Here is a 12,821-nt window from a genome sequence, read left to right as displayed (position 1 = left end):
CACATGAATAGTATTTTATTTTTATTTTTTTAATCCTTTATGTGTGCCAGGCCCCTCAAGATGCCTTCCCCACAACACAGGAGGTGATAAGGTGGTGCATGGAGTTACTGTGCAAAGTCTTTGCTATGTTTACATTTATTGTGAGCTTATCCGAATGGGCAAAAGAACAACAACAACAACCAGTCAGTATGTGGGAGGGGGGTGTAGAGAGATCAGAGGACTTTTGGGACGGTGGGCACATTTGGAATTGTTGAGAGAGTGCAGCGGGCATTCTCGCAAAATGCCTGCTATGATGGGGACTTACCCATTTACAAAATGGCTGTCCTTCTGAGTGTGACCAATCACAAAACAGTTCCCAAATGCAAACTGGCAGTGGCCTATCAATCAGCATTCAAATGTATAAATGCATAAGCTTTTGGAGCCAATCATTGTTCAGAGGGGTCAGTGCCCCTTGTGCGAGAAATCCAGCATGCTCCGCCTCCCGGACCCCAATATCAATAAGATCGAATAATCAGCCGCAGTAGGAGCGATCAGCACTCCTACTGCAGCATGGCACAATGGCAGAATTGTACACAGCGCACATGCGCAAAACCTTTCCCCAACAAAAGGAATGGGGAAAGTCTTCCTAGAGAGTAAGCTCCTCCAAAGCTGGTCTTATTTGTTTTAAAATAAGAGGGCCAATGTGGTGTAGTGGCTAGATTGTTGGACTGAGAGTCAGGAGATCCGGGTTCTAGTCCCCACTCAGCCATGGAAGCTCATTGGGTGACTTTGGGCAAGTCACAGATTCTCAGTCCAACCTACCTCAGAGTGAGGATAAAATGGAGAGAAGAAGGATTATGTATGTCGACTTGGGTTCTTTGCAGGAAAAAAGATGGGGTATAAATGTAAGAAATATTTAAAGATTATCTTTGATGTATCCAGGCAGTCAATCAGCACCTCATCCCAGCATCACTCTGGGGGCACTGAAGGTGCCCAGTCACCACTGGCTTGCTTGCTCAACTTTTAACTATCCAATTTGAGTTCTTGAGAGCATGCCCAGTAGCTAGCCTCTTAGCAGCCACAGAGGTAGCTGAGCCAGCCACTGTACTAGTACAGGACAGAGCAGCATATTTGTTCTGAGCCCAGTCCTTAGATGACTCTAGAACAGCAGGTTTGTCCCAGCATTATTATTATTTTGCTAGCTGAGAGTTCTCTTTATATTTATTACATATATGTTTGGTGTTATTTTGTTGATTATGCTTTTAATTTGCTTGTTGCTGCAGCTGTTTCATTTTAATTTATTTCTGGGTCTGTGTGTGGAGGGGATTCAGTATCATGTGTGTTTGTGTGTGTGGGGGGGTAAATTCCTTTCCCTCCTGTGGGTGGGTCTTGATCTTTTACCACAGTAAAAATCAATTTTTAAAACTTATTTCTCTCTCTCTCTCTCTGTTTGTGTGTGCATGTGTGAGAGAGCGGGGAGGGAGGGAGGGACAGACTAATTTCTGTGTGTGGTTATAATAAAATCATTTCCCTTTTGGATGGGCCTCAATCCTTTTTCCCAGTAAACACCCATTTCACAAAAGGCAAACTGATGAAGCTCAGAGCCAAGTAACTTGGCCAAGAAACAAGACACTGGTGAGTCCTCAATGCTAGATCACATTTTTATCCCCACAGAGTGCAACAAATGATCTATTTCACAGAAGTCAACTGGCAATACTCAGAGAAAAACACACATTCAAAACCAGGCAAGTCACACACCACACCAAATCAAGCTACAATGCCAGCTAATACATATCTCCCTTCCTGCCTCCCTTCCTGAGCTAGCCAGGGCCATTTTGTTGTTGGCATTGGATTGTTCTAGGCTTCTTGTGCTGGAGGATTTCTACATTCATGCTGAGGTCACTCCACCATGACAACCATGGACCCATCCCAATTAGTATCTGGCCCTGTGCATGCAGCAAAGCACACTCTTGTTTTGGTATTCTGTTCAGGTGGAATTGGTCCTCTGAAGGTAAAGGAGCTACACATGTCTCCATTGTCATAGTCAAATAACTTTCTGGTTACTTTTAAACTAGTTGGCTTAAACCTACGGGAGATGGCTTAAACCTCTGTAGGGGTAATGGACCAATTAAAATGGTCCAGCCCAGGCTCCTGACGGATCCAAATGGTTTCTTGAAGGTGCTTGGGAATTTTCCTGCTTCATCTGTCAGTGATGCTGTTGAAGCCCCTGCTAACCTGTAGAATATAATGGCCTGGGTGGTTGACACTATTGCTCCTAAGTACCCTTCCCTGCCCTACATCTCTCCACTCACCCACCCCTGGTACAACAAGATCATCTCCCTGGTTTAGCAGATAGCTAAGGGGAGGGAGGAAAGCTAGAACACAGTTGCAAGAAAACTCAGACTGAATCTGCTCATACACAGACTAGAATACAACTATCATATGGCACTGAGGGTAGCAAAGAAGAGCTATATTTCTACCACGATCGTGTCTGCACAGAATGGACTGGTGATGCTTTTCTACACTAAGTGAGCTTTTCTTCACCAGGATGCAGGAGAAGGGAAGCCAGGACAGTCAGAGACTCACCATGAACAATTTGCCTCATTCTTTGCAGATAAAGTTGCCTTGATTTGGACTCCAACATTGGAACAGATCAGGTGGTTGTAACCTTGCCAACCTTGGATTCTTTTCAGCTTATGGATCTTGAGGAGATAGACGAGGTGTCTAGAGAAGTGAAGGCTACTACTTGTCTGCCTGACCTTCCTGACAAATTAAATCAGCCAGGATGGGACGCCTGTCAAGGAAAATGATTCATGCCTCCTTGCACAAGGAACATGTTTCCTCTTGCTGAAAGGAAACAGTAACAAGAACTTTGTTTAAACACACACACACACACACACACACACACACACACACACACCCTTGACCCAACAGAATGGGGAAACTACAGATGAGTCTCGAATTGAGAGGCAAGTTGGCCTTGCAACTCCAGATACACTTGGATGATATTGATTACCTGAAACCATTTCACCCAGGCTTTCAGCCAGAATATGAGACTGATACTGCTTTGTTCACTTTGGTAGATACCTATACTGGGAACTGTGTGTGTGTGTGTGTGTGTGTGTGTGTGTGTGTGTGTGTGTGTGTGTGTGTTATTGTTGTTGTGGGGAAGGAGACAATTCTGGTAGTACTCCTGGAGCTCTTAGTGGCTTTCAGTATACCATAGCATCTTTCTGGACTGCCTGATAGGTTTGGACCTTGGGAGCACTGTATTTGTATTGTTTCCAGTCATTCCTATCAGGTCATATCCAGGGCATTGTGGTAGTGGGTCTGATGAAAAAGACTGGCTAGAAGTTCTTCCTTTCACGTTCCTTAGGGTCATGGTCTGCCACACCTTGCACGTTTGACCTGAGGCAGCAGCACTGCAACAAGAGGAGAATTCAACATTCTGTGGGTCTATTCATTTGCCCCCCACTTTTTTTTTTTTGAGGTGGGTACCAGTCTCAGGGCTTCTTACCATTTTGGGTCCAGAAGCAGTCATGCATCTTTCTTTCTTTTCCTTTCTTTCACATTTATAGGGATTTCCCCCATTACAAAGCCCGTCAAAGCAGCTTACAATGAAACTGCCCATAGAATAAAACAAAACCCAATTAAATAGCAGCAAAACAACAAAAAAGCATATATACGTGTGTGTGTGTGTGTGTGTGTGTGTGTGTGTGTATTACAGAAGTTCTCTTTCCCTATAACATTTCATCAGACTTCCTCATATTCCTTCATCACCACTCCAGTAAAGCAAGTTAAGTTAGCAGAACAAATCAAGAAAATCTGACTAAATCTGAGAGCGGAGAGGAACTTGGCTTGGCAGGACCATTTTTGGCAGCAGTCCTATAAGAGCGAGTGAAGGAATGATGGACAGCTGGGACCAGAATGGAATATTAGCCAGAGCTAGTGGCAGTTAGAGAAAGCCAGGTAGGAGGAAGACAGGCCCAGAAGTCTGGGATGGAGTTGGGATGGAGAGATAGTGAAAGGAATTAGTGGCCGGAGTTGGTTAAGTCAGTCAGTGACTAGAATCAGAGACAGGTTGTGAATGAGAAGAAAGGGAGAAAGGCGATCAAAAGCTGAGATGTGTTAGGTTTTTACAACCATTATTATTCTAATATTATAATTGGTCAGTTATTTTTATTCTAAATGTCAAACTGATAAATAAATAATTGTTTATTCTTTTAAATGCCTATTGTCTGAGAGGATCTGAAGATTGGCATATCGCACCGGATGTGCTAAGAATACAACAAGGAGAGTCCAACTGCTCTCTATAAATCAGTTGGTGGTGGCAGCTGGTATTTTGGGGAATCCTGGGGGAAAGTATGGACTCAGTGACCTCTAGGGGCCAGGGCCTTATAGGGGACCCCTAGTTAAGTCACAAGTCCCAACAAGTATTATGAGCAGTCCTGGCTTGAATGAATCTCAAAGTGAAGGGAGAATAAGGGAATGGAGTCTAAACTAAATGGACTCTACTTTGGGGGGGGGGAGTCTACCTTCATGTTTGACAACCTGGTATCTTACTATCTTGATTAACAAGAAAAGGTGACTTGCAAATGTCTTCAGCATAAATTGATAGCTGGCTTAGAGGGATTTACTAATTCATGAAGATTGTGTTTCTGTGTAAACAAGAGCTGTTGATTAGAGGCATGTTATTGAGAATGAGAAACATGTGGAATCAGAACCTAATTAGGTGTCTCAAGAGATAAGCGCTCTATCTAGCTTTTATCATCAGTGCCTGTGTTTAGACAAGTGAAAAACTTTTCAGGTGTGTTTGAGTTGCTATCACTGACTCAACATTTCAGCTGTTCATTTACCAGGAAAATATTTTTGCACCCTTGATCTTCTGCATAGCTACTTTGAGTACACCTCTGATTAAACCTCCTTAATTAAAGAATTCTTCAGCTATAGATGTGAAGCAACCATAATCAAACTTCTCATTAAAATGCCTTTCCTTTTCAACTTTTTGAACACTCCTTCATGCCATGATTATTCAATTAAACACACGCATACACAACACAATCAGTTTCCTCTGCTTACACACACCATCTAATTCAGTGTCACATTTCACTTCATTAAAACATTCTGAGACCTAAGGCTTCAAGCAGAACTAAGATTACTGAAAGCACTGGGAATTGACTATCCTGACATTGTGTCCTGTCATTGTATCCTGACATTCAGGCCAGAAGTTATGCAGCAGCAGTGCAAAGACAGTAGTGGCCCTATACCTGATAGTTAATACCAAAGTGGCTTACTGAGAACCCTTTCAGCTGATAGATCTTAGGGAGAATCATGGCTCCTAACCTATGGAACTCATTACCAGTGGATACCCACGTTCATAATAGTCTGCATACTTTTAGGAAACAATGTAAGGCCATCCTTGTAAGGCCTATTTAAGACTTTTACACACACACACACACACACACACACACTTACTTACTTTGGTATTATATGTTTTGTCCCTGGTTTATAGGTTCACTATATATTGTATTTGATTAGATTTGTATGGTTTTGCTACTTGATGGGCCACAGAACGATCCTCTGATTAATTTGTTTTCTTTCAGTGTTTTGTTCCATTCAGTTGTGAGTTGCAGAGTATTTCAAAGAATTTCTTCTGATAGGATGACATTTAAAAAAAAATGTGGTAATGGGCTAAAACAAAATGACTTCGGGATGTTTCATCAAGAAATATCACACACAAATGTAGACACATGAAATGGTGCTATCATGTGAATGGCCTATTAAAGCTGCAAATCTTATACACTCTTACCTGGGAGTAAAGCTGATTGAATTCAGTTGAACTTACTTTGGAATAGAGAGGCACAGGATTGCCCTGGAGGATGTATTTCAAACAGTCCTTGAAATACCTCCTCACAACGCTTTTCTTTTCCATGGCTATTTTAGGTTTGCCTTTAAATGCTTCTCTTTTTCCTTGCTACTACATAGTGGACCATCTCTATGAGGTGGTTCACTGTGCTACAACTAAACCCTCTCTTGAGAACCCTTGCTACTTTATTACAATTATTTGTATAATAATTATTCAACTTAAAGAATATTGAGCTTAAAGTACAGCAAGTTATACTTAACAAATTGGAAGCAATGTGGCATTCCTGTGTCTCAATATACTACATCCACCATAAATCTATTAATCTGTATAGTAATAGATACAAAAACAAAACAAAACAAAAACCAGGCATATTAACAATATTGAGTTGTAAGTAATAAACTGTAACGTCTATTGAAATTTTCTTTGCTTTTTAGCCACAGCTTAGTTTTACTTATCTTATTACTGCAAAGTATGGTCCTGTGGCATGGTTGTTTACATAGCTTATTGTATTCCAGTGATATTTTTTTTAAAAAATTATCCCTTTCTTCTATCTGATTGTCTCTCACTTCTTTCTGATTCTTTTTTTTTTAAAGTATCTTCCTCATGAACTAGGGGTTTGTTTGTTTTTTTAAAAAAATTGAAGTGGTTTCAGATATCCACTAGATGGCAGTATTTGATTATACTGTTAAAGCAACATGTCAGCAACTCTGACTCTAGGATTTAGAGTAATGATTTAAGCAATTACAATTGTTACAAAATACATTGCACAGGAGGAAAATTACAGCAAATCCTAAATTATCGGGAATATAATATGGAATATGGAAATATGGGGAATCTCTGGCCTGCAGGCTGGATGTGGCCCACGGAGCCTCCCAACCAGCTGTAGCCTACCCTCCTCATCCAACCCCACTTTGCTCCACCTAAAGTAATTAGGTCTGAAAAAAGCTTTCTATTGACACTAATGGGAGGCTTTCCTAAAGTATAAATTCCCATGTGGTAAGCAATTTGGGGTGGGTGGGTCACAGCTGGGAAAGGAAGGGTTAACTCTACTTTTGCATGTGGGTGTAATTACGAGAGACAGGGAAGAGAGTGTGAGGAGGCAGTCCTGTCCACTTTAGCCATACCCTACTCACTCTTTTGCATGGATCCCTAAAAGTTAACTACAAGGTTATATGTCTCTCAGGCAGAAAGATGTTCTTCAAGCCTGGCCTATGACCAAAATGGAAAGAAAACTGAACTACTTCCCAAGTAGTGGAAATCATCAGGAACAGGATGACACATTTATACATTATGTTAGAATTCATCAAGAAAATTTTGTCCAAAAATGTGAAAAATATCCCATTACAATGAAACACTTTCCCTCCAAAACATAGAATCATAGAATAGTAGTGTTGGAAGGGGCCTACAAGGCCATCGAGTCCAACCCCCTGCTCAATGCAGGAACCCGCCCTAAAGCATACCTGACAGATGGTTGTCCAGCTGCCTCTTGAATGCCTCTAATGTGGGAGAGCCCACAACCTCCCTAGGTCATTGGTTCCATTGTTGTACTGCTCTTAAAGTCAGGAAGTTTTTCCTGATGTCCAGCCGGAATCTGGCTTCCTGAAACTTGAACCCATTATTCTGTGTCCTGCACTCTGGGATGATTGAGAAGAGATCTTCACCTTCCTCTGTGTGACAGCCTTTCAAGTATTTGAAGAGTGCTATCATGCCTCCCCTCAATCTTCTCTTCTCCAGGCTAAACATGCCCAGTTCTTTCAGTCTCTCCTCATAGGGCTTTGTTTCCAGACCCCTGATCATCGTCGTTGCCCTCCTCTGAACATGCTCCAGCTTGTCTGTGTCCTTCTTGAAGTAGGGTCCCCAGAACTGGATGCAATACTCAAGATGAGCCCTAACCACGTGCATGTATAATATATATATATATATATATATATATATATATATATATATATATTCAGCCTTCCCCAACTTGGTGCAACTCAGATGCATTCGACTACAATTTGCAGCATGTCGCAGGAAGTCATGCTTGGAAGTTGTAGTCCAGCACATCTGGAGGGCACCATGTTGGGGAGGGCTATAATTATATCAAATTTCATGTAATGGATCCTAAATTCATGAATCAAAAGCACTTCCATCATGGAAGGAGATTTGGAGTCATGGATGGAACCCTTTCATGAAGAATGAATACATGTATTAGATGTTGAGAAGTGGGACCTTTTGAAAACCAGTTATACTTTGCTTCAGTTGAGCACCATGATTTTTATCCATTCCTCCCTCCTGATGTCATGTGTTCTCTTTAGATGGAGCCTCCCAATGGTTTAAATATCAAATGATGAACTGCCTGTACTCTCTCTTCCAGACAAAAAATAACATGCTTTCCCTTTCATATGACAGACTCTTGGATAAATCCATAAATGAGTGAGAAATACGTGATTTAAGAAATTCCGACTGGATTCTGTTTTATAATGTATTGCTAGTCCAAAGTTTTTCTTTCAGTAAAATTTGTATGGCAATCATGAATGCGGGATTAAGCCTGTGAATCAGCTTTGATTTAATTAGCTCCTTGCCTGTTTTGTGTGTGTGTGTGTGTGTGTGTGTGTGTGTGTGTATGTTTTGCATTCATTATTGTAATGGACTTGAGATGCAACTTCCTGAAGCCCCTTCCCTTCAGGTCAAATTGATTTGCAGCACTGCTTTTCAGATTTTGATGAAGAACGAGCATCAGATCCTGGTGCTTTCAAGAACATGCCATGGTTTTAAACTTAATAACAACTGGAATGAGATTTTATTTGCTCAATTAATTTTCAGCTTCTCTTTCACTCTCTCCACCCTCAAGACTTCATGGTCCAAAGTAATGGAATGGAAACTGAACTGGAAGCCAGAAGTTGCTGCTGAACTGTAGTGTGACTCTGAGAGCCTGAAATTGCCTTTCCATCTTACAATATAAAAAGAAAATGATTTGCATGTTTATGTACCTGTCAGAGGTTTTTGTTGTTTTATTTTAAAAGAAGATCTATTGGTAATGCAGTGAGTTACATATTATTTTCTGAGGGCATTTCTACACAAGGCTTTTATTGTGCACTTAAGGTTGCTCACTCATGATAGTTTGCCGGTCCTTTACATGACCTCATCTTCCTCCAGGACCTCTCCCAGGTTTTTTGCAAGCATTATTGAAGGGGTGTGCGTGTTTTCCTTTCAAGGAAAGTTTGATTTAGAAATAGCAGAAGAAAAGTCTTGTGTAATTTCACAATGGCGGTACACCACAGCGCCATCTATAATGAAACATATAGAAAGGCAGAGACGCAAACCCTTGGAAAAAATACCTGTAAAAGAGGCAATCTTAATCCCACATAAAGAACCCAGAAGCAGAAGCTCAGGTAAGGATGCAGGATTCTATCCTCATGTGGTGAAGCCCTCAGAGTCAAGAAACAGTGCAGCTACTTATCCATATTATAAAGAACTACACAACATTCTTCATGGAGATGCAGCCATCTGGCCTAAGAGTGTGACTTACAGAAGCAGTTTGAAATATGGCATGCTAATCAACTGTTTAAAGGAGAAAGGAAGAAATTCCACTGTGTGGTGCAAGGCCAAAGAATGATCTTTGAACTCAGCTCTTGATCATACATTTTCACATTTGGCCCATACATTAACATTTTCCTGCAAACATAAGAGGAATTAAATTAATTATGAAAGTTATGCATCAATGACTGAGATCAATCAATAATATGTGACAGAGGGCCTGTTCAGACAACATGCTAAACCATGGTTAGGCCGCTAACCCTTTAGCAGCCAATGGTTAGTGAGCGTGTTTAAACCGTGGTTAAGTAGCCACCATGGTTAGGAATGGTTCACACAACACATTAAGTTATTGTTCACATGACACACTAAGCCATAATGTTTAGCAGAAAATGCTTCACCACCACAGCTTAGTGTGTTTTCTGAACAGGATCACAAATACATAAATATAACTATGCCCATTTATGTGTTGGCAGAAGTGTTTTAAAGTATCTTGGCAGGACTGGGTGTTGTAAGTATCTGAAAATGAAGGAAGTGCCATTCTTACATTCATGCCTACTTCCACACCCCCGCCCCGCCCAGGAATTCTTCCAACATCTCCACTTAGGCACCCCAGTTGACATCCTTATTAACAATTTCAGTAGAGAGCCAATAGCGTTCTCCAACCTCAGGCTCAGAAGAGAACTTCATGGGCTTGTAAAAGCCTACCACAAGGGAGAGATGAGCTTTCCAAATCCAACCTGCAGAAGAAGTATCCTGGTTTCAGTCCTCATTCCCTGCCAATGTTCCTACTACACGTAGCACACCAGCCTCCCCCAACCCCTTTCTCTTGACTTGCCATATTGGCAGTGGTGGCATGTGAGGGTCTTTGCCTTTGCTAGCTCACTCTCTCCATCCAGAAAGAAAAGCACGGTCCCTTTGGTCCTAATGGCACACCAGGTTAATGGAGAGGAAAGAGAAGGGACAGATTCTCCTCCTTCCCTCTCCCGTAGATCAGGGCTGACCCCACCACAGCCAGGCCAGTATGTAAAATGAAGGGAAGAGTATGTTCTGGTAATGTTAGGCTGACGCGGGGGGCGGGGGGCGAGGGTGCTTGGGAGATGAGGAGGAATGGTGTGGCAGTAGAAGATGGTGGCTCTCATTTCAGTGGGCCAGTGAATCTGCTCCGGGTTTCAGTCAGAACCACAAAGGAGCCATCCAATGTGCAAAGCACTAAATTCCCCTTTAGAATTCTGATTTGTTCTGACTAAAACCCTACTGGCATCAGAGCCACCAGTTTCCACTGGTGTGAAAGGGGTGTGTGTCATTTTCCTAGCTTCAGACTGGCCCAGATATTGATCCAAATTCTTTCTGAATTTTTCTGAAGGAGGTGAGTTGGAGTAAGCTCAGCCATCTCGAAATCTCAGCTACAAATATGAGTTAAGGAGACAACACTCCTAAATCAGTTCAATCTAGTTTAGTTGTGGAAAATATAGATTGTTCCCTAATGGCTTCCTGTAAGCCTTTTATTCAAAAATCTTTGCAAATTTTGCATAATGTTCATTTATTTTTTAAAAAACAGAACCCAAAAAGAACGTTTATGTGAAGAATTCAAGCTCTTAAAAAGTTGGAGCTGTTAACATTGAAGTTAATATGAAAGTTGTTCCTCAGCTGAATAAACATTACTGGGAGATGGGAGGGAGGGGGTCGTCCTCTGTCCATGTTTTTTATAGTTACTTTTCCTAATTGTCCTGCTGCTGCTACCTCATGCACTAGATATCCAAGAAAGCTGACATGGTAAAGTTATATACAGCATTGCGGTGACCTCTTTGCAATGGGGATGCGTATCTCTCCAATAAAGCCCCAGACAAAATGACAGTGACAGCTGCCTTGTGGTATTCAGCTTGAATGGAGCAGGTTTGCTCAGAAGTGTTGGTAGCAAGTGTGTCATTACAGCATGTAGCACCAAGGAAAACATCTTAGAGCCCCATCCTGGAAAAGCGAGACTCCTCTCGGCAGCTGCACAGGCTCGTTGAGAGGAAAGGTGCTCTTCAAAGTCTTTGCACATCTTCTTGGCTTGATCTTGTTTTCTGAATCTTCTGAAAGCTGAAACCTTTTGCCAGGTGTTAGCTGTAGACAGCAACGGCACAAAACATTGGTCGGCAGGCGCAGCAAAGCTGGAGGTTTTATGGGTGGCGAGAACTCCAAGGGCCAAGGGAAGAAAAGCATGATGCTGCTGAAGAGAAGTCAGAAGTTACCTCTGTGGGAAGAAGCTCTTCTCGCTGGGAAGGACCCAAGAGCACTCTTAAAGCGTGGGCTACAGTATGTCAGCTTGAGCCTCATCATGAAGGGGATGACAAGGACTCCTGACTTTTTATGGGGATTGCCACAGGTCCAGAAACTGAACCTTTCCCACAACCAGCTGGTTGTCCTTCCTCCGGCTTTGGGGAAACTTGACAGACTGGTGGTGCTGAACCTATGTGGAAATCGCATGAGATCTCTGCCTAAAGAGATTGGGCTGCTCAGGAACCTGAAGGTTTTATTTGTCAATATGAATTGCTTGACTGAAGTACCAACAGAAATTGGACACTGCAAGAAGCTGGAAGTTTTGAGCCTCTCCCACAACTGTATCTCCCATCTCCCATCAAGCATCACAGAACTGATAAACCTAAGAAAGCTGAATCTCAGCAACAATCGGTTTGTTTACATTCCCCTAAGTGTTTTTGCATTGAGGAATTTAGACTTTTTACATGTAGGCTGCAACAAACTCGAAAACATTGGAGAGAGTATCCAATTTCTAGTCAACTTGCAGATCTTCATTGCCGACAGTAACAAGCTTCGTTCTTTGCCAAGGTCTATCTGCTCCGTCGCTGCCCTTGAACTGCTAAACGTCGATTACAATTCTATTCAAACTCTCCCAGATGAACTCTATTTGCTGCATCGGTTGCCAAAAATTGCTTGGAATCCAATGGATAAGGGACTCCATATTTCACACAACCCTTTGTCCAAACCACTGCCACAGATTATAGATGGAGGATTGGATGCACTCTTTGGCTATCTCAGAGATAAGAATCAGAACCCGTGAGCTCACACTTCATTTGGGACAGATCCGGTGGCCAAGCCACGGTTGTAGCATTTAATTTTTCTGATGAGTGGCTTTCACTGCACAAATCTGGACTGGAATACAGTTGCAATAAAGTTTTCCTGAAAGCAAGTACGTTGACTTTATATTGACTGTGCAATGAATGTATTTTCCAAAGAAATTTATGTCCTTGCAATGCTGAGGTTTCCTTTAGGCTAGAAAAACGAACTGCGATTGAGATATTTCCTTTTATTTAGTTGAAAGCAGATTAATACCGGGACAACTGCATTTTGAGGTTATCTTTTCTCATCTGTCAGACTTCAATAATGTTAATTTAAAGAGGATTGACTTTGTGTGATGTGATGCTCTTGTGAAGTTCAATGACACTTTTAACTCTTG

The 12,821-nt window shown here is 41.8% G+C and overlaps 1 protein-coding gene across 1 annotated transcript; it reads left to right on the top strand.

Annotated features, from left to right (window-relative positions):
• Positions 1-11,200: 11,200 nt before the first annotated feature.
• LRRC30 (leucine rich repeat containing 30) lies at positions 11,201-12,465 on the top strand. Its single transcript, XM_063129815.1, has one exon. The coding sequence runs from the start codon at positions 11,529-11,531 to the stop codon at positions 12,423-12,425; it is 897 nt and encodes a 298-aa protein (XP_062985885.1). The 5' UTR covers positions 11,201-11,528; the 3' UTR covers positions 12,426-12,465.
• Positions 12,466-12,821: the final 356 nt, after the last annotated feature.

Source organism: Elgaria multicarinata, chromosome 7 (assembly GCF_023053635.1).
Source record: "Elgaria multicarinata webbii isolate HBS135686 ecotype San Diego chromosome 7, rElgMul1.1.pri, whole genome shotgun sequence".
Taxonomy (NCBI): Eukaryota; Metazoa; Chordata; class Lepidosauria; order Squamata; family Anguidae; genus Elgaria; species Elgaria multicarinata.
Note: the sequence above shows the minus strand (reverse complement) of the source record. Positions and strands in the feature narration are given on the sequence as shown.